Genomic DNA, 22,066 nt, shown 5'->3' with positions numbered 1-22,066 from the left:
CATCTCTAGAATCCGTAATATTTCAATCTTTTTTGGGGTTAGACTAACCTGGAGACTGACCTAACAAAGATGTTTTTTTATGGCAAATCTCATATATTTATAGCACAATTCCAATTCATTTATAGAAAATTCTTCCAAGCTCTGGATTTCGAGGCCTAATTATAATAATTTAAAAGTATACTTCAATCATGTTAGTATTCATTCCACATTGGAATGAATAAATTTTGCATACAACATGTTATAAAAAAGGACTTAGGAAATCATATACTGGGCCTTGCTGAACAAGGATTGTTAATTCCAACCAATCCCCTAGCTGATTGCCAATTTCACCAACAACGTTTCCTTTCTTTCGACCTCTCCTTCATTTTCAGGTGTCCGGTTGGATTCTCTGGTCTGCGGTGCGAAAGCAAGGACAGCAACTTCCAGCCGACTTCGTCGAATAAGCAGCAAGACTGTACATCACAGCGATACGCAGGTTATTATTGCTAAAACAACCCCTAGGCTTTATAACACCAAAAAATCAACAAAAAAAAACAACAACAATCGTTAGACCATTAACCACTGCTGCACTTCGGGCAGTTTGCTAAAAAAAAAAACAAATGGCAGCACATGAGCACAATAAGCGTTGAGTTGAAGGGCAGGTCTGCTTGATAGCGCCCAAGAAAATAATAGAAACAGGCCCGAAATGCAATAGCGGGGTGTCTTGGAAGCTGGAGCACAAAACACAAAACCCCTAGCACTGAAACGAGCCAGATTTGTGGAGGACCAGCACTAGTTTTCCATCGGTGTCTTGCCTTCCAGAGACTCGACTCTCGTACGCCGTAGCAGTTAGTCAAACGATCAAAACCAAAAATTAACGCTAGTAGACAATCTCTAGACCGTAGGAAAACAAATGGTTCTGTGCCTGCAGTCTACATCCGGCCTGGTGCTTATCGTGCTATCGAAGCCAGCAGCCGACACGACGGACACAAGCGCCACAGAATCTCCTTCCATCCCCGGATTAGTCGGTTGTAAATATGAATATGAAAGGGAAACACTTATAACGTCCCGAAAGTGTGCACAACGGAACGAGTAGTAAACAAAACCGCGTAAAGGACGACAAAAGGCAGCACGGAGGAAGGAGATCGATCGATTGCAGATCGAAAGGCGCGTTGCTCCATGAGAAGAGAATTTGATAGTACAAATTTGTGTATAATGTATAAAGTGAAACTTATTTATTGTTTATGTTTATTTAAGAAGTGCCGACCGAAACGGATAAAACTACCAAAAGAAACGGACAGACGGCGGAAAAAACAGCGAATGAAATCCTTCGACCGGGCCCTAGTAAAAAATGTATCCGTACTTTTGCAGCTAACACGACGAAATAACAAACGAACTAAGAAAAATAATAATATTTAAAAAATGAAAACAAATACAAATCCGACAAATAAACTAAAAATGAATCATCAACCAACATTCCAATTCTCTTGGATTATGCCAACGCGACTCTAGAATCGAACCCGTATTGAAAGCAAATGAAGAAAAACACGAAAACAAACGCAAAAGAGTAACCAAAACGATGGAAATGAAAGCACGTTTAAAGTGGATGTGTGCAAAGGAAGTAACAAGTGCAGATAAAAACCAATAGGAATAAATGCAAACACCAAGCTGCAAAAAACAAAATGCAAGTAATGCAATCGTTTTCCGACGATGCTGTCAAACGAAACAAATAAATGTCTATTGTAAGGCTCGTCGAAGAAATTATACAAAAGTGTAAATTAAAATCACAAATTTTCCACTCACTCACAGCGCAGCATTATTTTTACCTTTTCACCACGTGTGTCTAAAAGAATGAAACAGCTTGCAAGAGCTTCAATGCATCGACTATGCTCGCAACTTCCGCGACCAACACTCGTGGGATAGTTTTTCAAATTTTTTAATTCCTTGTCTTTTTAACAATAACCGTCCATGTCCGACGAATATTTTTGATTTTTCACTAACTGTTATTAAAATCAAAAGGAGTTTTTGAAACCGCATAACCGCGCACCGAAAGCTGGGGAGCTTTCTTTAGTTAGTGTTCATTATTGCCACTTTCCGGTAGCCCACCAATGGGATGGGAAAAGCAGACGGACACACCATGGTTTTGCAGTTCTGCCTTCTTCCTCTACTACTGCTAATTGACATGAGATTAACTAAATATCGAAATGGACAATTATCTCTCAAATATCCTTGAAAATATAATCTTCATACACTTTCTCTCTCCTTCACATACACACACACGCAATAATATTCTCTGCAGGAGTTGCGCACGCTCTTGCTTCTGGCTATGGTGTTGGTTTAGAGCTTTTTTGTTATACTTTTTTCTCCCCTGTATCCCAAGCATCATCCCTCTGATAACGTCGTCAACAATCGTCGAAGAAGTCGCTTAAAAGCTGATTCGGAACAGTTGTTCAAAAGAACTAGGTGAGCGCCAAGGTTATAGCAGAACCAAAGCGGTCTGATCACTCCCGTGTTTCCCCCTTTTGCATACAAAAAGAAATGATATGTGAAGTAGAAAATCGAGTTTCAAAAATGAAAAACTATTACAGAACAACTGTTTCAGCCATTAAAACCCTTCGGGGCACAAACAGCAATAGGTCGTTTTAGTATGGCAGTTGTTTTGTATAGATATCTGCCTTCGAGCGAAGGAGCTGTACAGAAAATAACTAAAGATAATGAGCGGATCCTCTTCCCGGTAAAGCTAGAAAATATGCTTAAGGAAGTGAGACAAGGGTTAGGAATGAAGAGGTGAACAGGGAATAGAAAAGATAGTAAAAACGATGAGCTGTTAAAATTTCTTTTTTAACTGTTGATTTGTACATACAACTAGCAGATATAGATAGACCTTTTTTTAATCTCACAAAACGGCGTAAGTATTAACAAACAAACAACTGTCGCAGCACACTTTAGAGGTACATCATGAACCACAGCGGACCTACCGGGGGAAGAATGATGCAAAACTAACTAGTCTACTACCTGCCTTCAGTAGACGCCATGGCAAGAGAAAACAAAAAAACTACAAAACGTATCAGTAAATCGTGTGGTAAATGAATGTTAATGTTGCCCTAAAATTGTCCAACGTCACTAGCAAAACCCCGTAGCAGAAGGAATAACAAAGTAACCAAAAAATAAACAAACCACTCAAACCAAACGGAACAGCAAGGCCTGGCTGAAAGTATAAGATTTAGGTGCTAACGTTTAGGGAGACCATCGGTTGGGCTCTATTGGAGCGAAATGAGGAACACGTGTATGCAATAAAATCAAGGCAGATCCTATCAAATCCTCCTGTTTTTTCTCTCTATTTCTCTCTCTCATCACTTTATGAGTATATGTGTACTGCAGCAAAAGAAAAATAAATCCTTAGCATGTGGGGTATATGCAGTTTCTTCCATCTTCTGCGGGAGCATTTCGCAATCTTGATCGTAGGTTCGTGAAAAACCACTGGAAGCTGTTTACATTGCCGTTACGAGAGTTCGAATTCCACCGTACACTTAGTATACACAACGGGGGATAAAAAACGAACATGCTACGATAGAAGAAGAAAAGTTCTATTAAAAATGAAACTCACAGGAAAACTCGTGCGTGCAGCAATAATTTGCCTTTTTTGAACATTATTTGTACGACCGATGAAGCCCTTTGAAAGTAACGATCAGCATTACATCCCCGATCACCAAAGGTGAGCGACTCTGACGTTTGTTCAGTACTTACAAACTTGCATCCACGCCCTATTCATGTCGTAACTTTTTCCCACTCTGTTGTGTCCCTATTTAACACTAGCAAATGCATCAATAATAACCAATGTAAACGTGTGTAAATAACTATTACTTATATTTTCAAAAAACAACATTCACATTTTCGCTACCTTACATCTGTATTATACATGTAGTTGCTATCTTTCCATTTTTCATCGTAAATATTCGCTCTAATATGTTTTTGGACGTTACCTTTGTTAACTATCTTCTCCTGTTTGATTGCAAAACGACAGCCGAGGAATCGAAGCAACCGGAGATTTACAGCATTAGTAATATTCATATGCCAAATATGCAAGATATAGGAAGGCAAGGCGGATGTCATCAAAAAGCACATTGAACAAAGAAATCACTCTGTAAATTAAAAAAAAACACGCTATGCGAAACGCACAACATGTATCAAGACCATGGTGAAATTTATCAACTGCAAAAATAATTTAAAAATAGAAAAAACAAAACAAAGTGTACGAATTTGGTACAAATGTACTGGATTAGAGAAGACATAAACGACAATTCGACAAGAGAAAGCTAGACTGGAGCGAAAGGCTTTGGCTTTGGAAACAATACAAGAAAACAACGAAAAGTCAATACACTGATTGAGAAACATAATATTCCTTCATGTGGCATATGAAAAGATGCATTTAGCTTAAACAGTATAAACAGGTCAGAAAATCACCTTCAAACATATGACACATGAAGAATCACTACTTTACTACAACTCTTCCACTAACCAGGCCCGTCATGCTGCATTTACTAACGAATTGTATTACTCCTCTAACGTTCTGGATAACTGTTCATTTTAAATAATATTTTCCTCTTGCGTATGCACTGTGCACCAATCGGCAAGAGTTCCACAACTAATGATGGTTTTTCCACTTCCTCAGGGCGCCTGTACACCGAATGTATGGACTTTTTCGTGATGGACTCCCCGCCACCGGGCATGTACGACTACGAGGACGAGGAAAATTGAGCACACTGAAATTTGTGATACGCTACTTCCCGAGCAATCTTTCGGACATTATACACCTTCTTACGCAACTTGCTACCAGTGAAAACACCTTACCAAGTGCTGCTGAACGCTAAGAAGCAAGTGAAACAGGCATATAACGAATAAAAGTATCTGTGCTTTCAATGTTGATCAGTTTAGCACAATGTAGGATTGTAAGGCTATGCTATGAGCGTCTGCAGTTAAGTTTTAATTGCCAATATTTGGAGCGCACTTGACGGCGTACAATAAAACATTCAACATACCAAAGATTGTATATAGTTAAGATGGAAGTTGTAATAAATCATTTTCTAGCACATCGCTTAGAAATATCATACAATAAATGTCGCTTGTTAAGATTGTTTTGGCCAAAATTTATACGCGATTACAACGAGACGAACCAGTTGTGTGAAATTGATCTGTATTTTAATTCAAATTCAAATAAAAATTGTGTAGAAATCACAAAAGGACTATATTTTATCACATCATCGAATTCTTGAGTGAAAGAAAACTAAGATTGAGTTATGTTTTAAACAAGCCAAAGATAGTGCTGTGTATAATTTATAATTTTAAAAAAAATCTAGAATGTCTGTTTTAAAATAACGGCAATGATGGACGACCGGCTATTGATGGACGGGAAAGTACAGCAAGATGAAACATTGGTGTATTGAAAACATTTAATTTAGCTATCATATTTAAAGGTACACCAGCAAAACGCACCGTCTCTAAATATTTCATATTGAAATGTATTATCAAATAATTCAATGCAAGTATACGAATTTTATTTAATGTAGTAAACAATGTTAATAAATTTTAGCTTTTCGAATAAGATACTTTAAACGATCACGAGGGGTTCGCGACAGCCGAGCGGTCGCGCCGGTTAGAAAATCGGCCCATGAGCGCCGGGGCTCACCACCTCGACGGCGTGGGTTCGAATCCCAATCGACACCGGACCCTCCCCTGTACGAGAGGACTGACTATCCACGTACAACAGGGAAACAAGTACGTAAGCCACTAACGGGCAGGCATGACCAAGAGGTCGTTACGCCAAGAAGAAGAAGAAACGATCTTTAAATCTTGGTATTGTGATTTTTGTTAGTTTGTTTGAAAGTTTTGTTACTTAGTTTGATAGTTTCAAAATGTAAAAATTTTAGGTATATATTTTAACTAAAGGAGTATAGTTTCCACACAAATTAAGCATAGTTTATAAGTTTATGATACAGTTGGAAAGCCTTTTCAAAATGTAAATTTAATAATAGTTTGAGCTGGATTTTTTAATGTTGGAACCGATGTAGCTGGCCCAAAGGAAACGTTGCCGCGTCGCAGATGATTTCATAATATAAAAAAGGATCGAATGATGTGCATTGAGGCTCATTTCAAGCATGAAAATTGTGTAAGCCTGACAATGTTTGGCATTTTTAATATCTTCAATGAATATCTGCTGTTGACCACCAAAGGGTTAATCAAATTTTGATGGAATTCATCATCGCTTTTACTACTTTTAGACACTTTTACGGCCATATCAAATGCTTTAAATAGCTTTTTAAATGTCTTTAATGTAAATAATAATTATTTTTGCATTTTTTGAATTTGTTTGTAAAAACTGTAGTACTACAGTGGTGCCAAAAACGCAATACCAAAATCATGGTTTGCAACAAAGTTCAACAAGCATATCGAATCCTTGTTTTTGGCTATATACAAATTAGATAAAAGAGTAACATTGACGTCGTGAATAGCAACAGTAGCGCTACATGTAAGTATTTTTTCTCTATTCACAGACGAGATACAAATCACTTCGCCGAGCATGCAATTTACTTGTTTAAACAGACAAACCAGGTTTACATGGACGAATTATCAATGAAAACGGTGTTTTTTTTTTTAAATTGTATCCAAGGTATTTGAAGATTGTTGTTCGTTCTAGTGGTGGGTAAATCGAATCCCTTCTAGGCACTCGAATCCCCAAATCCGAATCCCAATCCATCAAAAAGTCGCGAGGCTGGAAATCGTTTATCGTAATCTGAGCGTAATAAAAACATGTCACACATTTCATCGCTGTTAGTAGTCCTGTTGATCTTGAAAATCAACTAACGTATGGAAACAATGTGCTTCGCCCGATTGAAAATCGGGCACATTGATTTTTGTATTGAACACTGTCTAAAGAAGATTCTCAATGTAGAGTGATGTTTTTGATAAAAATCCAGAAAGCATGTGAATCAGATCTTGGTCTGAGTCATTTTCACTCCGTGGGATAAATAAAATGGTAGAATTGAGGTGTTAATGATTATCGACGTTCTATAGTATTTTTTTTTTAAAAAAAGGTTTATGCATTTTTTCGAATCTAGATCGAGGTACATCAAATTAAAATAGATTCGGATTAAGTCATAATCGAGTCAATTCGAGTCCCAAACCAATCAAATCTGATTCAAATCCCAAACGAATCAAACCTGAGCCGAATCTGTCAAATGGGACTCGAGTCGATGATCGATCATCCTTCAGAAGCCGCCTAGAGAACGAGTCATCGAGTCTTCCGAACCCGATTCTGCCAACACTAGAATCAGTCGTTTACGTGCCCTGTACGGAGATTGTTATCGGTCTCGGAAGCACATTCGTCCTGGGGCATGAGTAAAACGTGTTCCATTTTCAACTCCACATAACGTGCCGTGCCGGACAGAAGCGCAAGGTATTGACCGATGTTGGTAAAAGACGACCTCAGATAAACCAGCCGGCGGCGTGCTTTGCTAGGCAGTATCGTTTGTAGGATCTGATCCGATTCGACCTACATTGACGCAGACAGCTTCATTGTGTCGTCAGAAATGCGAAAGTGAACGATTTTCCTATACTCTCCATCCCGTTTCCTCTGTATATCGTACCAACAACATTACCGATTCTTGCCAATTCGAAAGGTGCCATCTAAACTAGAGCACGGCTGAAAGAAACCGACACTGCAACGAGCACAAAGAAAACGTTAGAAAAATCGTAACACCCGGCTTCAATCATAGTATTCAATACAAAACAGTATAGATTAATAAACAAGATACTATCAGAAAAAAACAATGTGCAGCGGCAACGAAAGCAATGGCACGACCACGCCGGTACTTTCGGAAAATCCAGCTGATTATGGTGATAATTTAAAAATACTGGACTGTAACGATCAGGTGAAGGAGCTGCAGACGATCATCCGGGATAAGTATGTGGAAACAGGGGAAAAAACATGACGCAAATACCTTTCCATATGCATTGCATGCGATGTTAAATCGGCAAAAGACGGTTTCACAATTCGTTGTCATTTCCTTCCGGACCGGTATCTAATTTTAGAAACACCACGAGGAGCGATTTCAAATTCTACGCGGACCGGCTAATAAGGCTGGTGATCGAGGAAAGCCTTAATCAGCTACCATACTCGGACTGCTCGGTTGTCACGCCGACCGGCGCTATCTACGATGGGCTGCGGTACCGGTCGGGAAACTGCGGCGTGTCAATCATACGATCGGGTGAAGCGATGGAGCAGGTACGTTGTTGTTTCAGCCTCCAGTAAACTATCGATTACAAGCATACGATGCGCTTCGTTCATAAAGGGTTTGCGCGACTGCTGTCGATCGATACGAATCGGGAAGATTCTGGTCGAGTCGGACGCGGAAACACATGCGGCCAAGGTGGTTTACGCACGATTTCCCGATGACATTGCAAGGCGGCAGGTGCTACTGATGTACCCGATCATGGCAACGGGAAACACCGTAATACAGGTAATCAAGACGAGGATTCCTTTAAATGCCATCCCTTCATGCGCTCATCTCCTCTCTACTTCGCAGGCAGTGAACGTACTAAAGGATCACGGCGTTAAGGAAAGTTCGATCATCCTGTCGAACCTGTTCTGTACACCGATAGCCGCTCGGATGGTAGTGACGGCCTTTCCGGATCTGAAGATACTTACCTCCGAGTTAAATCCGGTCGCACCGAATCATTTCGGCCAGAAGTACTTCGGAACTGACTGAACACGGACCCTGCTGGTAGCACCTCGCCATCCTGTTCCGATAGTATTGCACTACGAAAATTCTGTGTCCCGCTCTTCCGCATCGACCATCGAGAAATTTGCAATCCTAGGGTCGGCCAAGCGATAGTAAAGCAGCATCTTTGGTACTTACCTTCTATAAAAGTGCATATATAATCGCCATTGGCCTTAGTGGAAACAAAAGTACAGTTGCTTCGCGGGAGGTGTGAAAATGATCACCTGATCGGTTTCTAGACATCTGAACTCTGCCGAACTGATCGGTCTACTTAATGTGCTTGGAAAAGAGCACGGTTGCTAGGTAGCATGGATTTCGTACTCGCATGCTCTTCGTTACTTGTTTTTCCTCTTGAACTAACGGCAAAGCTAGAATGTAGAATTTCTCCCGCCATAAAAGCGCAAGGAAGAAAGGAAATCCTTGCAAAGTAAGTCAAAAGTCGAATCACTGTCAAACTGGCTATCAACCGTAGCGAGCGTGTGGATAAAATTATTACATTAAGTTCTAATGTATAAGGGAAAACATGTTAGCTGTTAAAGAATATACTTACGTGCATTTTAAAATGACGTACTTTGGTAGTTTCTCATTTGACTTTTTTCCTCACCAACTGTACAAAGCTTACGGACTGGAGCGAAAAGTGTGTAATAAGAGAAATTTATTAATGTTGGACAAAAACCGTTTGCACAACAAGCATTAGAATAAGATGCATTTCTTGGAAACTTCTGCCCAATCGCATCACGCCACGTTTCATGTTCGTTTACGTCAAAATTTTCTTTCTCTGTTCCTTCCGCTTCGTCACCTGGTCGCGCTTCTTGTCCTTCTCGATCTTCGCACGCTTCATCGCCAGGATGTTCGCCTCCTTTTCGGCCTTCTTTTTCTTCTCCATCATCATCTTGTACAGTTTACGGTGCTTCGATTTGACCAACTTCGCCCGGAGCGCCTCCTCCTGCTTGGTTAATTTCCTCTGCTCGACTTCATCCTCCTTGAACACCTTTCCACTCACGACGGCCATACCCTTCGGGGCACCTGTTTTCTTTTGGGCCGATTTCTTCTTTGCTCCGGCATTTGAGCTCTCTTGCTCCTCATCGTCTTCTCCTTCCGCATCCTGATCGTTCTTTTCCGCATCACTGGCGGCATCGTTCACATCGGGGCCCGAATTAAAATCTGTCGTTTTCTCATCGTTGAATGCCTTCAACAGCGCATAATCACGCTGTACCTGCTCCTGCTGTTCTTTGAATGTATCCACCACTTCCTCGTCGTCAGATACCTGTTCCTCACCGCGTCGTCGACCCGGTCGCTCGAACTCGTTACCGTTTCCGTCATCACCGCCCTGCTTAAGTGACAGCTCCTCCGGCGGTACGTAAATCACATTGTCCCGATTGAACGGAGACAGATGCGGTGGCAGAACGGCACCGATGAAATACTTGTTCGTGGGTAGAAGCTTCCGTTGGTTAACGCTATCGAACAACCACTGCGGTTGGATGTAATCGCGTGAAATGTACTGCTTGGGCACGCTCGGCCGATCGACGATCTGGTGCGTGATCGTTTCGTCCGACTCGTCGAACGTCGCGCCAACATACATTTTCCGATCCCAGGACACCTTACCACCGAAGCAACGAATGATAAACACCAGTGGTTCACGGGGCACCTCACGGTTCAGGAAAAACTTGAGACCTTTAAAGAGCGTTTTGAGTTTCTGCACGCTTTGCGCCTCCTCGCGGATCTGATTCACGTGCGGTACGTCTTCGTTGATGCCCGTCCAATCGAGCGTCTCCGTTTCTTCCTCAGCCGTACCCGAGTTGCCTCCGTCCGACCGAAGCAGCTCCGTGTTCAGGGCCGCAATGCGTTCGGAAATAAATGAATCCTCTTTGTCGATAGTTTCATCAGAATCTAGCGAGTGCGAAAACTGTGGTGGGTACACGAGATTGACCGAATGGTACAGGCGGAAGTTAATGAACCCGGCCATCACAACGAAGAAGTCCGCGAACGATCGCATGATGCCATAATCAACCATTTCCCCGCGATGCGGCGAGTGTGGGAAGTAGTGTGGCACGATCCACGTCACCGTTTCGCCCTTAATTTCCGCCTGGAAGTAGTAGCCTTTGATAGAAACGAACACCTTGCGCAGCGCCTGAGCAACGATGATGTAGTGCATAAACTCGACCGTCAGCCTGCGGGCCATTTTCGTCAGGTCGCGGGTAATAACTTTCGAAGCCGGAAAGGTGCTGAACAGAAACAGCAGGGTCATACAGTCGTCGAGCTCCTTGATCGCATCAATGAACGTCGGGTAGCGCTCCTTGACGATGTGGTCGAGCTTCATTTCTGGATAGTTGTTCATGCGGATATTTAGCAGCTTGCCATTTTTCTTGTGCGAGGCTTCCGAGATGCGTCGGTTGTAAATCTTACGATCACGCAGTGTCCAAACGATCGGTTCGTGCAGCAAGAAGGTGATGTCTTTCTTGTGATACAGGATTTTGATATCCCGCGAGCCTTGCTGAGCACGGGCCCGGTTCTTCGGCTCGCGCGGATAAATTCCCTTCAGGATGCATAGCTGCCGGAAGTCACGCATGGATAGCTGCAGTTTATTCATCGCAGCTTTCCGCGTGTAGTACAGGGCACCCTCACCCGTTTTGTACTGCAAGTAAAAACAAACGGGGGTAACATTTTGGCCACTTATTTACCATTCAACACAGCATGCTGTTATCTGTACATAACCTCACTCTCAACCAAAAGCACATACCTTGTGAAATCGCTTCACCATTGTAGCGGAGTAGTATGAACGCGACGCACTTGTACAACCGAATGAAACGCTTCGCAACGAGAATCAAACAAAACCACTAAAAGACCACGATTCAGGATAAAATATCACGTTTTGTACCACTGCGAACAAAACACCAACCGCACATGTCGTGCGAAGAACGAAGAAAAGGATTGTTATGACGTTTCGAAACAGTTTTCAAGTCTCCACAAGTGTTGCTGTCAAAAAAGGCCGTTTCTTAAGGTTCAACTCAACCCTGGAAGAACGTTGGTGATGGCATTTTGTACCGTTTCTACGCACCTACTAGAAAAAAACTAAAGTCTGCTGGATGAATTGAAAGGTTTGATTGTTTATAATCATCCAAGTAAACTCAAATATTATGAAAATTATTAAAAACTTTCCATTGGAATCGAGATTCCAACATGTCAAAAAAGGTATGTCAAAGTTAACTTCCAGATGCCACCTCATTATTTATACCACTCATTATTTGGCAACTCTCCAAATAATCGGAGAGTTCAACTAGTGTTGGAGAATTCAATTCCCGGTTGGGATTCCAATCTTTTGATCCGAATCCATTCGGTGATCCGGATCACAATCCATCAAACAGTCGCGAAACGAAGTAAACCAATCAATGCCGATCTGGAAATCGTTTGTCCTAATCTGATTCCCCATCAAATCACAACTGATAACTCACTTTTCCGTAATAAAAACATCCCACACATTTCCAATGTCAGCTTCATCGCTGCTAGTAGTCCTGTTGATTTTCTTCTTCTTCTTCACTTCGTCGAGGATTTACTCCAGTACGGCTATTGAATCCAGCTTCCTGGGCCTTCGCAAGCTAACCTGGAGACATAGACCTCTATTGGTTAAGGACTGGCTGCTAAAGACCATATGTCCTGTTTTTTTGTTGTTGTTCAGATTTTCTGTAGGCGTCACATTTTGACTGCCACCATGCGGCCAGGAGCACTGCTAGCCAACCACGCTAGTGCGCAGTCAAAATGCGGCTGTTCACCCGCCGTAACGAAAGGAATATTTCCTTCCGTTTGTCAGATCGCACGAAACTCGTGATCCGCTTGATTACTCAAACAGCACGAGATGTGCGTCGGCTAGGATTTCTCTGACTTGAGCTCCAGCTCGGCGACACCACGCGGTCGTGACTAAGATAACCTTACTTTTCCGCTAACCCTTTCAGGAACCTCGTGCACTGCTAACCATCCGCTCTGATGCAACGCCGAACTGGAACTGCCCTGTTGATTTTGAAAATCAACTAACGTATGAAAACAATGCTCTTCGCAGGCATTGAAAATCGGGCACAGTTCTTTTATTATGCAACGGTCCTGAGTTATCGAACAAGACAAACCATCTGAAATTCAAATCTGAAACGAATCTCAAACAAATCAAATCTGATTCAAATAGCAATCTTTAGAATCCGTCAAATAGGATTCGAATCTTTGAAATCCGTGTTCGATCCCTAATCTTCGGATCTTCCGAATCCCGATTCTGCCAACACCAAGTTTCAGAAACAGTTTCTTTCTGTTTTTCACTTGCGAATGTCGACGTTATCGCGTTGTCGGTGCGCTCTTGTGCGGTCCATCTAGTGTTTCCCGCACATCGGTGCGTCAACGAGTTCGATTTCTTCCATCACCAACAACGGCGATTGGCAGTTGTAAGTAGACCGAAAGGCGGGCGTTGTTTTTTTTCTTTGACGCAAATTGAGGAAGACGTAATTTAGTGCAGTGTGAGCTTTGTCCCCAACAGCGTAAGTTCTCGGATAGATAGTGTCGTGTCAGAACATTCGGGAGCAAATAGTCAGCAAAGTGATCGAATTGATCAGCAGGCCGCTAGTAGATAAAATGTTCTACTCTATATACTTCCGTTTGCTAAATGGAACAAGATGTCAAAAGCATCTTCTTGACCAAACAGTGTTGGCTCCAAATGCGTGTTTTCCGCCTGCATCTTCTCATACGCCCAGTGCAATCGCCGCGCTCCGTAGTAACCGGAACAACAAAGTACCGTGGGCAATCAGAACGGAACGAAAAACTCCCGTTCGGGAAAACGGTGCATACCATGCAGCTCAAGGGCACCCACCTCGCGCCGGAAGCTTACCAACCAGCGAGCTGGTTACCAAATGATTAACGGTAGTGCACACCCGGTCGGTACAATTTTATGGCCACCACACAACCACACTTTCTGACTGGAATTCATTGCATTTCCCTTGTTCGCAACGGTTCACCCGGCATTCCGTATCGATTCCGATATTTCATTCTACTTCTTGTTTTTTTTACATTTTCAGCTGCTACAATGCGCATTGGAAGTGTGTAATTAATAATTCCATCTCACACCGTCCCGACCGTGCAATCGATCGCACTTTGACCTGCTTGTGAACATCGAACCATAGAACATTTTAACTGCACAGGTCATGAAACGACCCCTCGATTGGCAGTCCACTTTAGCTAGCAGTTATTGATACGGTATTAGAGATTTACCTCCACGTAAAGAATCCATCCCTTTGGATGCACATCTGGTTGCATGTTGCACTTGTTGCAGTGCAGCAGCGGCGGCGCGAAATCCGCTAGTCGAAAGTATGCATTGCCACTACCAACACTACCATGCGCCAATCGCACTAATGCAATAAACCATTACGTCATGTCAAGGGAAGTTCGAGCGAGTTCTTCACATGTTACGCAGTAGTTTATGCCGCGTAAGGAGATACGAAAACGTCCCGGGGGCAAAAATTTTTTATCACGCGAACGACAAACGCTTTCAATTATTGCGTGAATTTTCCCCCAAACATATTGCTAAACGGAACATTATGTTCAAAAAACGACCAGAAAGATTTTTGTTAAATTTTCTTTATTTTGCGGAAGGATATCAACATAGACCAACCGTGCATCGGACGATAGATATCTCTGCACAATTAGCGTCCATCAGCGAAACATCATTACTATAGCAACAAAGGTGCACCAGTTGATGGAAGAAAGCTCCTTCAGCTTCTCACCGCCTCACAAAACGCCGGGCAGCTTCGCTCGGCTGTTGATTGATGGGGCCGGTTTTGATTGATTTATCAGCAAACGGTTGTCTTTCTTTGTGTCCGGCTTCTTGCGGCTGTCTTTTCTGATAACATCGACGCGATGGTCTTGTCCCTCGGGCAGGCTTTAAGCATTTGTTGTTTGAGGCAACGTGCCCGCACATAATCCAGAGATTCGTTCGAGTTGAAGCTAATTCATTTTATTTGTTTTTTGCAAGAAACACCACCACCTGTTGAGAATAGTAGAGTGCTATGATTTCGTTTGCCATTTCGTGAGCGGTGGCTTAGAAGTGATCCTCAACATAATTTAACATTTCTAGACACATCATTTTGTGACCTATACTAGAGATAGCAGCTTTCGAAAGACAAAACACAACCCTCCGGTTAGGCGGTTACCCCTCCCTACTCAGCTGTTCTTATCGTCAGATGTTTTCACCATATCCTCCTCGTGAAGCGCGAACCGAGTCATCGTTTGTTTGTTCCCGCTTCGCGGGAAAAGGTTCAAAGTTTCATCGAGTTTCAGATTAACACACACTTCTCCACTCCCTGATTGACTTTATCAATCCCATCAATGCCATGTTGGGGGCATGCAGGTGGTTTGTGATTGCATTTAGTGATAAGCAGGTCTGGAAGGTTTCAATAATTTTGATTATGGTAAATATAGGGTTCTTTTGACAAGAGAAAGTCGAAACACAGCCATATCAAATAAGATTTTATTGTTCTACGGTCTTTTTAAGGTAAGGCCGTTGTAACCCCCACCGTAATCATGGTCTTTTAATGAAACGAATTTTGTCCGATCCCTATTTTGTACAAGAAAGTTGCAGTTTAAAATAAAAATCGGCTTCAAAAAGGGAAAGTATTCAAAGTCCAACGTACCGCTAAATTAGTTGAAAAACATGACCCTCGGTTTTAAAAATAACACGAAACCTACAAACGCGTCGGACGGAAGTTTGACGATGCTAAAATTAGCGCAACTAATTGTTGCAATAGTACGTTTGAGATTTTTGTTTTTTTCGTTTTGGTTTCCTTGCGATAACCATTCGGTCGTTTGTTTCGCTAGGATAGTTGTTTACATACTCATTATTCATTCATATTCAGAAGCGAAACAAATTACCATATTTTTCTAATTTGTTGTGTGATTCGTTTGGGTTTTCGTTGGAGATTTTAAAATTGAATGTCCTTAAAACAACACAACGACCTTGCCGCACAAATGAACAGAACCAAATTGTAGTATTCGTTTAATGAGTGTGTGTTTTATTTATTAATTTTTGTGTTTTTTGTTTGATTTTAAATAGCATGTTGTCAATCAAACTTCACGTCTGCTTTGTAGAGCAAATGGGATATTGATTATTGATTGATTATATGCCACCGGGTTATACACCACAATGCAGGCTTCTTTGTTGACATGCGTATGCATGCACGAATGAAAAGTATACTCAAAATTGTTTAAAAATACATAAAAATAGCTTTAAAGCATACAAAAACTCGCACACAGGCAAACTCAGATGAGTTAGAGACAACTGTCGATGAGCTGTTTCAATACCAGTTGCTTTAGAGACAACAGTTGATAAGTTATTTCAAAATAAAGTGCGTTAGAGTGAAAATCATCAGCTTTCGAGGCAAAGTTGCCTGACAACGCCTGTGTTTAACCTGAAACCCTGCGATTTTTTTACTCTTTCAATGTTTGGTTTTCTCATTAGCTTTGCAAAAAAAAAAAAAAAAAGAAATGAGGAGCAACGAACGGAATGGAACGTCATGTGATAAGCAAAGTCAACAGAGCTTAGAACGGTAACACGTTTGACTAGAAGGAACTCTGTGCACTTATTACATCGCCCGAAGGATGGTGTTAATTAGGATGGATGATAGGTAGTCTTAGTCGAGTGTTGAAGTATTTAAAAGTCAATCATTATGACCCCTTCAATGATTGCCTTGATCATAATGGAAATCAATCTGCTATGCGAATGGTTCAAATCGTAAGCACCCTAAAATACTTATTGGTGTCTTCAATTTTGTTTACACCCAGTTTCAAGCCCAAATCGAATGGACTGCATTTACTGGAAATTCCACACGAAAATCCACCCAAAAGATATGATTCCCATGTGGGGATTAGGAGTTGCTTTGTTCCGTCTCTGTCTACACAGTACCCTGTCCCTAGGGTGTCGTTGGAAGTCTCAGAGCGTTAGGTTGCAAAAATACAAACGAGACACGAGGGGTCATATGTCCACAGGTATCCGAGGCTCGCTGTTATCGGTCGTCTCGCAGTCGAGCTATTTAAGTGTTTCGTGGTCTTAATCTAACCTAAATCCCGCGCACTAGACCGGGTCGGGAGCTCGTTCCGGTGCGCGTACTGGATTAGGTGCCGAAAGTCAACGAGCGGAACAAAAAACAATAAATGAAATCAAATCGCACGCGCCTAAGTGACTCTGGTCCTGGTTGTGGCGGTCTAGTCCACCGAATTAAGCCAACCTCCCATTCCTTATCGCTCTTCCAGCACTCCGAGGTCGCTCATTTTTGGTATAGAATATATTAAGTTGTTGCTATTTGAATGGTGTGTACGTAACTTCCTTCGTGATCGGTAACAAATTCGAATACGAAATTAAATGTTGAAAAATCTGTTTTTAACGTCTTATGAATTGTTTCTCATTTCTCTATTTTACTTGTAGATATTCAAAGATAGGAAACAATCGAATCGATATCTGCTGCCACCGTCCAGTACTCTCCATGTGCTGGTGGGACTCCGTGGTCTTTCCGTGAGAAAACACATCCCACCAAAGTCTCGGAAGTGTTAGTTGTAAATTAATTGTTTCAAACGATCGATAGAGAAACAAAAAAACAACAAAACAAAACTGGACCACAAGAAACCAGGAGAAACGTTTTCCGCATGCAGCATCCAGCACGAACGTTGACAAACGGTTTGTGTTTTGTCCGGTTGGCATCGATTAAATTATGATGCTTTGAACACGCACTGCGCCAACCGTAGTAGTTTCCAGCATCTCTTCAGCAAGCAGTAGTGGCATTTTGTTTTTTTTTTTAACTTTTGCTTAGATATCATTTTTAATCGTGCCACTTGAACAACTGAACCAAAGAGAAGGACGTTGCTTTTTGCCATTTTTTGGCCTTGACTGGCGGATCGTACGGAAGGGTTTCGATTGATCTTGTAGAGAAAGGTTTTAGCTCAAGCAAAACAAAACACTAGCACAACAGAAATGGCGGGCCTGGTGCCGATGTTGAAGCAGTCCACGCTGGTCCACCTTTGCTTTGCGATATCGTTCTTCACCTCCGGTCTGATCATCAACACGGTACAGTGTGTACTGTACCTTGGACTGAAGCCATTCAACAAGCGTCTTTACCGAACGATCGGATACTACCTGTGCTATTCGTTTTACTCGCGTAAGTTTCCTTGGCGAAGCGCCATCGTGCCACATGCGTTTGACCGATTTTTCGGGTTATAACCTGTGCTTTTTTCCTTCCTTCTCCCTTCAGAGCTTGTCTTCCTGGCCGACTGGTGGTCCAATACGAAGCTCAACGTGTACGTGAGCGATGAGGACATCAAGTACTGCGGCTCGGAGCACGTGCTGCTGCTGATGAACCACACGTACGAGATCGATTGGCTGATCGGGTGGATGTTCTGCGAGAAGATGCGCGTCCTCGGTAACTGCAAGGCGTACGCGAAGAAGGTGATCCAATACATCCCGACCATCGGCTGGGCGTGGAAGTTCGCCGAGTTTGTGTTTCTCGAGCGTTCATTCGAGAAGGATCGCGAAATCATCGGCCGACAGATTAACGAAATCTACGACTATCCCGACCCGGTCTGGCTACTGCTGAACGCCGAGGGTACGCGGTTCACCGAGCAGAAGCACGAAGCGTCGGTGAAGTTCGCCGAGGAGAAGGGCATGGTGCCGCTCAAGCACCATCTGATACCGCGCACGAAAGGATTCACCGCGAGCTTGCCGTACCTGCGCAAGAAGTGCCCCGCGGTGCTGGATATTCAGCTGGCCATCAGCAAGGACTCGACGGTAAGCATGGCAGAAAGCTTGTTGCTTAACACTAGAATACATTGCTTTGGAAACTTGCCAGAAAGCTTTTTAGCGGACTTGTTGATCACTCTTTTATAGATGAAATATAACTTCGTCATTTTTGAAGATTTTTTAAATCCGTAAACGGTTACTTTTTACTTTATTTGTTGACTATCTTATGGCATTTTTGGTTTTAAAACTATATCATTCAAGCTTTAACAAGCATTAAATACCATGTCTTGGTTAATTTCAAGATCGATAAAAAAGAGGCCACAGCATATCATATAGCGAGCCCGAAACCGTGGAAATATTTTTGATTGTTACATTGAATTTTGTCACCATTTCTGATTTAAACAGAAAGGTAGGTTAAACCGGCACATTTGGAATATTTCATCAACTGAGCAGCATTTGAGGCCTTCCTTTTTACGTTCTGGAAGAAGGTTCCACGTGAAGAAGGCCCCTCGTACTTGATTTCGGCCATATCTTACTGATCAAGAGGATCCTTCAATAACTTCGCACCCAGGACCTTTAAACTGCTCTGGATTTTTTTTTTCGATTATTCGTGAGGTTATTGAGGCTTGTGCCGAAGTTCTTCTACATAATGCAACTTATGCAACTTAAATTGAACTAACTGTTAAAACAATGGTAGTGCAGAAATTTGCCTTTCTTGACCACACTTTTTACCGATCTTGGAAAATTATTTCGTTCCCATGCAATATTTCATGTTGAACGTTCCACAAAGCGTTCCAACCCGAGCGAATGCTTTCTTTTTTTTTAGTTCTCTTATAAATCTACTGTTCCATTCAGAGTTTGTTATTCTATAAAATTGTGTGCCGTGTTTGAAGTAACCGCGTTAAGAAAATTTAAGTTCATGGATCATTTATCATGGACTAGAGAGACTAAAATTACCCCATGATATGCTTACTTCCGCAACCTTTGCAGGTAAAACCTACAATTTTCAATATTCTGAACGGCAAACCGATCACGGCACACATGTGTGTCCGCCGCTTTCCCACCGCCACGCTACCCGAGAGCGAGGGGGAAGCCGCCGCCTGGCTGCAACAGCTGTTCCGGGAGAAGGATCGCATGCAGGACAGCTTCCACCGGCACGGCAACTTCTTCACCGACTCCGGCATCACCGAGCGGCCGCTGTTCACGCTCCACCGTCGGCCGGCGACGCTGATAAACACGGCCTTCTGGGTCGTGGCCACCCTCACCCCGATGCTGTACTACCTGATGAAGCTACTGTTCAGTGGCGAAATTCTGTACTTCTCGATCGGTGCCGGTATCATTTTTGCCTGTAAGTGTTTGACACTCATTAGCACTCGATCAAAGCTAATCAAACATTCAAATAATCGCCCCCTACCCTACCCCCTTACCCTATTGCAGTCTACATGCTGATGGTGAAGGCGATCGGAATGTCGAAGATCAGCAAAGGTTCGTCGTACGGTGCACAGCAGCAGAAGAACGGTGGACACAGTCCGGATCATCGACCGGCCGGAACGACCGGTTTCTCCGAGTCGGCCAAGGATAAGTAGGATAAACGAAACCGAAAAAGAAGCAGTAACAACGCAGATTGCAAAAGGAGCGTACGAAAGGAACTCTCCACCGTCTCCGGTACCGTGTAAGTTTACCCTTCCGGACGTTGAGGACGCAAAAAGGGGAGGCAGGAAATGGAGACAATAGTCGATGTGAATGATGCGCGTGTGATTTTTCTTCTCCGTCGTCATCCTTAGAACTGGCGTTCTGACGCGCGATAAGATGTTTACACTTCGAACAAAAAAAAATATTTACACCCACCCGATGATGATGGTTTTGTTGTTAGACTGGTAGCCGAACGAATCGAAACAGGAACTATGTGACAGCGTGTGGCCAAATTTGGGATACGAATTTGTGTGCAGTATGGAAAAGGGCTAAACTACAAGTAGCAAAACATAGAGAAAGCGAATGCACAAACAAAAGAAAAAGAATAACAAGCAACAAGGCATGTGTGTGATGAGCGAAGCAGGGAAACGACTTTATAATTCTATATATAGATAATATATACACGGATATATACATATATGTAAAACTATGAATATATGTACTGTGGTTCACACGACAAGTTCAAAGCACGGAAGGAGCAAAACTGTTGAGGTCTAAAGGAACACCCGTGTCCCTCTAGGGGAACCACCTGGGTAGGAATGTAAAATGTGATCCCGCGTCGTGGGATTGTGCGTGCAGAAACCGCATGCTGGTCGCCATGTAAGGCCACGCATAACGGAACGCCGTCGAACTCCCGGAACCATTGCAGAACACAGCTATTTTATAACAGTTTATTTATTGGGAAGCCCGCACAAACCAAACGCTGGAGGGGTTTTTTGCTAAACGGTGTACAGTAGAGGCCACAGAAACCAAAAATTGAAGAAAAAAAAAACACACACACACACACAAATCTTACAAAAGCGCTATGAAGAGAGGGTAGGTTCGGTAAGTGGACATTCGAATTGGAGAAAATGAATTATAAATTAGTTTGAACTTTTGCTAGGTGTTAGCAGTATGGCAGCCGGTCGGAATGTGGAAACATCATTCGGTTTAAGTTTTTTTTCAGGGCGGTGGTCGTAGTTTTTGATTTCATCGACGTGTGTGACGCGCGAAATTGGTTTGAAAGATTTTTTCAGTTCCCTATTTTCCTTACTAACATGTGTTTTTATCTCTAACCGGATAGGCAACGAAATATATGTATTCATTGAAATATTTTTACGAACCGTCAAAAAAGGCACAACGGAACGGCGGGCACAAGATGATCTGTTCAATGGTAGCTAGTGAGGTTGACGCTATTTTAGAGACGCTAGCTCGAAGCATGCAAATGGCGGGATTTGTTTTTTCTTATCGGCACCTAAATTGCTCCAGTATCTTCCAGTAATGATGAGTAAAATGTTGCAAAAATGCAACTGCACAACTTTTCGAATAATGTAAATGCTCAACATCATGGATTAATAAGGGCGCGCAAATTTGTAAACACTATTTTCGATTATAATATTACAGAACTCTTCCGCTGCTCGCATCAACCAGTTCTTCCGACGGTAAAATATTACGGTTGACTTGCTTTACTCATGTTTGTTTTTACTTACGTACTTCCTTTCAAGAACATCCTACCGTAAGTTGCTAGTTTTGTAATGAATAAAGTTTAGTATACGCGATCATCATCCAGTTCATTGTTCGTAACCAGTTGTGTTGAATAAAGCGAATTGTTTTAAACGGTGTAATGAAATTTTGTTTGCAATTAAAAAGAAAAACAAACATAAAAATGCCAAAAAGGACATAGTAAGGGGAAAACCTGATTGTAACTATGCGAAATGAGGGTTTCGAAGGGATATGAACGCGGTTAAAAGTAAAACTTGGCACACAATTTTGAGAATTATATTTCAAACTAAAAGTACGCAGATACAAACTTAAAACTGAGCTTAAAGCCCCGTAAGGGAACTCTCTTCGGCATCATTTATTACATCATCCTTTCTCTCCGATG

General features: G+C 42.3%; 4 protein-coding genes across 4 annotated transcripts in view; 3 read left to right on the top strand and 1 right to left on the bottom strand.

Moving 5' to 3' along the window:
* Positions 1 to 1,823, top strand: part of LOC131262619 (protein vein) — a 29,454-nt gene extending 27,631 nt beyond the window's left edge. The window contains exon 5 of the mRNA XM_058264666.1: positions 372 to 1,823. Within this exon, the coding sequence (XP_058120649.1) occupies positions 372 to 489 (118 nt within the window). The 3' untranslated portion in view covers positions 490 to 1,823. The remainder of the gene's footprint in view (positions 1 to 371) is intronic.
* A 5,512-nt stretch (positions 1,824 to 7,335) lies between these two features.
* LOC131262894 (uracil phosphoribosyltransferase homolog) lies at positions 7,336 to 9,317 on the top strand. The gene is made up of 4 exons (XM_058264987.1): positions 7,336 to 7,939; positions 8,068 to 8,260; positions 8,328 to 8,495; positions 8,562 to 9,317. The coding sequence occupies exons 1-4, from the start codon at positions 7,806 to 7,808 to the stop codon at positions 8,742 to 8,744; spliced, it is 678 nt and encodes a 225-aa protein (XP_058120970.1). The 5' UTR covers positions 7,336 to 7,805; the 3' UTR covers positions 8,745 to 9,317.
* Positions 9,318 to 9,389: 72 nt separating this feature from the next.
* Positions 9,390 to 11,662, bottom strand: LOC131261988 (pescadillo homolog). Its single transcript, XM_058263875.1, has 2 exons — positions 11,497 to 11,662; positions 9,390 to 11,391 (listed from the first exon to the last, which is right to left on the bottom strand). The coding sequence occupies exons 1-2, from the start codon at positions 11,515 to 11,517 to the stop codon at positions 9,514 to 9,516; spliced, it is 1,899 nt and encodes a 632-aa protein (XP_058119858.1). The 5' UTR covers positions 11,518 to 11,662; the 3' UTR covers positions 9,390 to 9,513.
* A 1,377-nt stretch (positions 11,663 to 13,039) lies between these two features.
* On the top strand, positions 13,040 to 21,650 carry LOC131262431 (1-acyl-sn-glycerol-3-phosphate acyltransferase gamma-like). The gene is made up of 5 exons (XM_058264427.1): positions 13,040 to 13,180; positions 17,206 to 17,932; positions 18,026 to 18,558; positions 19,501 to 19,858; positions 19,948 to 21,650. The coding sequence occupies exons 2-5, from the start codon at positions 17,749 to 17,751 to the stop codon at positions 20,094 to 20,096; spliced, it is 1,224 nt and encodes a 407-aa protein (XP_058120410.1). The 5' UTR covers positions 13,040 to 13,180; positions 17,206 to 17,748; the 3' UTR covers positions 20,097 to 21,650.
* Positions 21,651 to 22,066: the final 416 nt, after the last annotated feature.

Source organism: Anopheles coustani, chromosome 2 (genome assembly GCF_943734705.1).
Source record: "Anopheles coustani chromosome 2, idAnoCousDA_361_x.2, whole genome shotgun sequence".
In the NCBI taxonomy this organism is placed as follows: domain Eukaryota; kingdom Metazoa; phylum Arthropoda; class Insecta; order Diptera; family Culicidae; genus Anopheles; species Anopheles coustani.
This window is presented reverse-complemented; position numbering and strand designations above follow the sequence as displayed.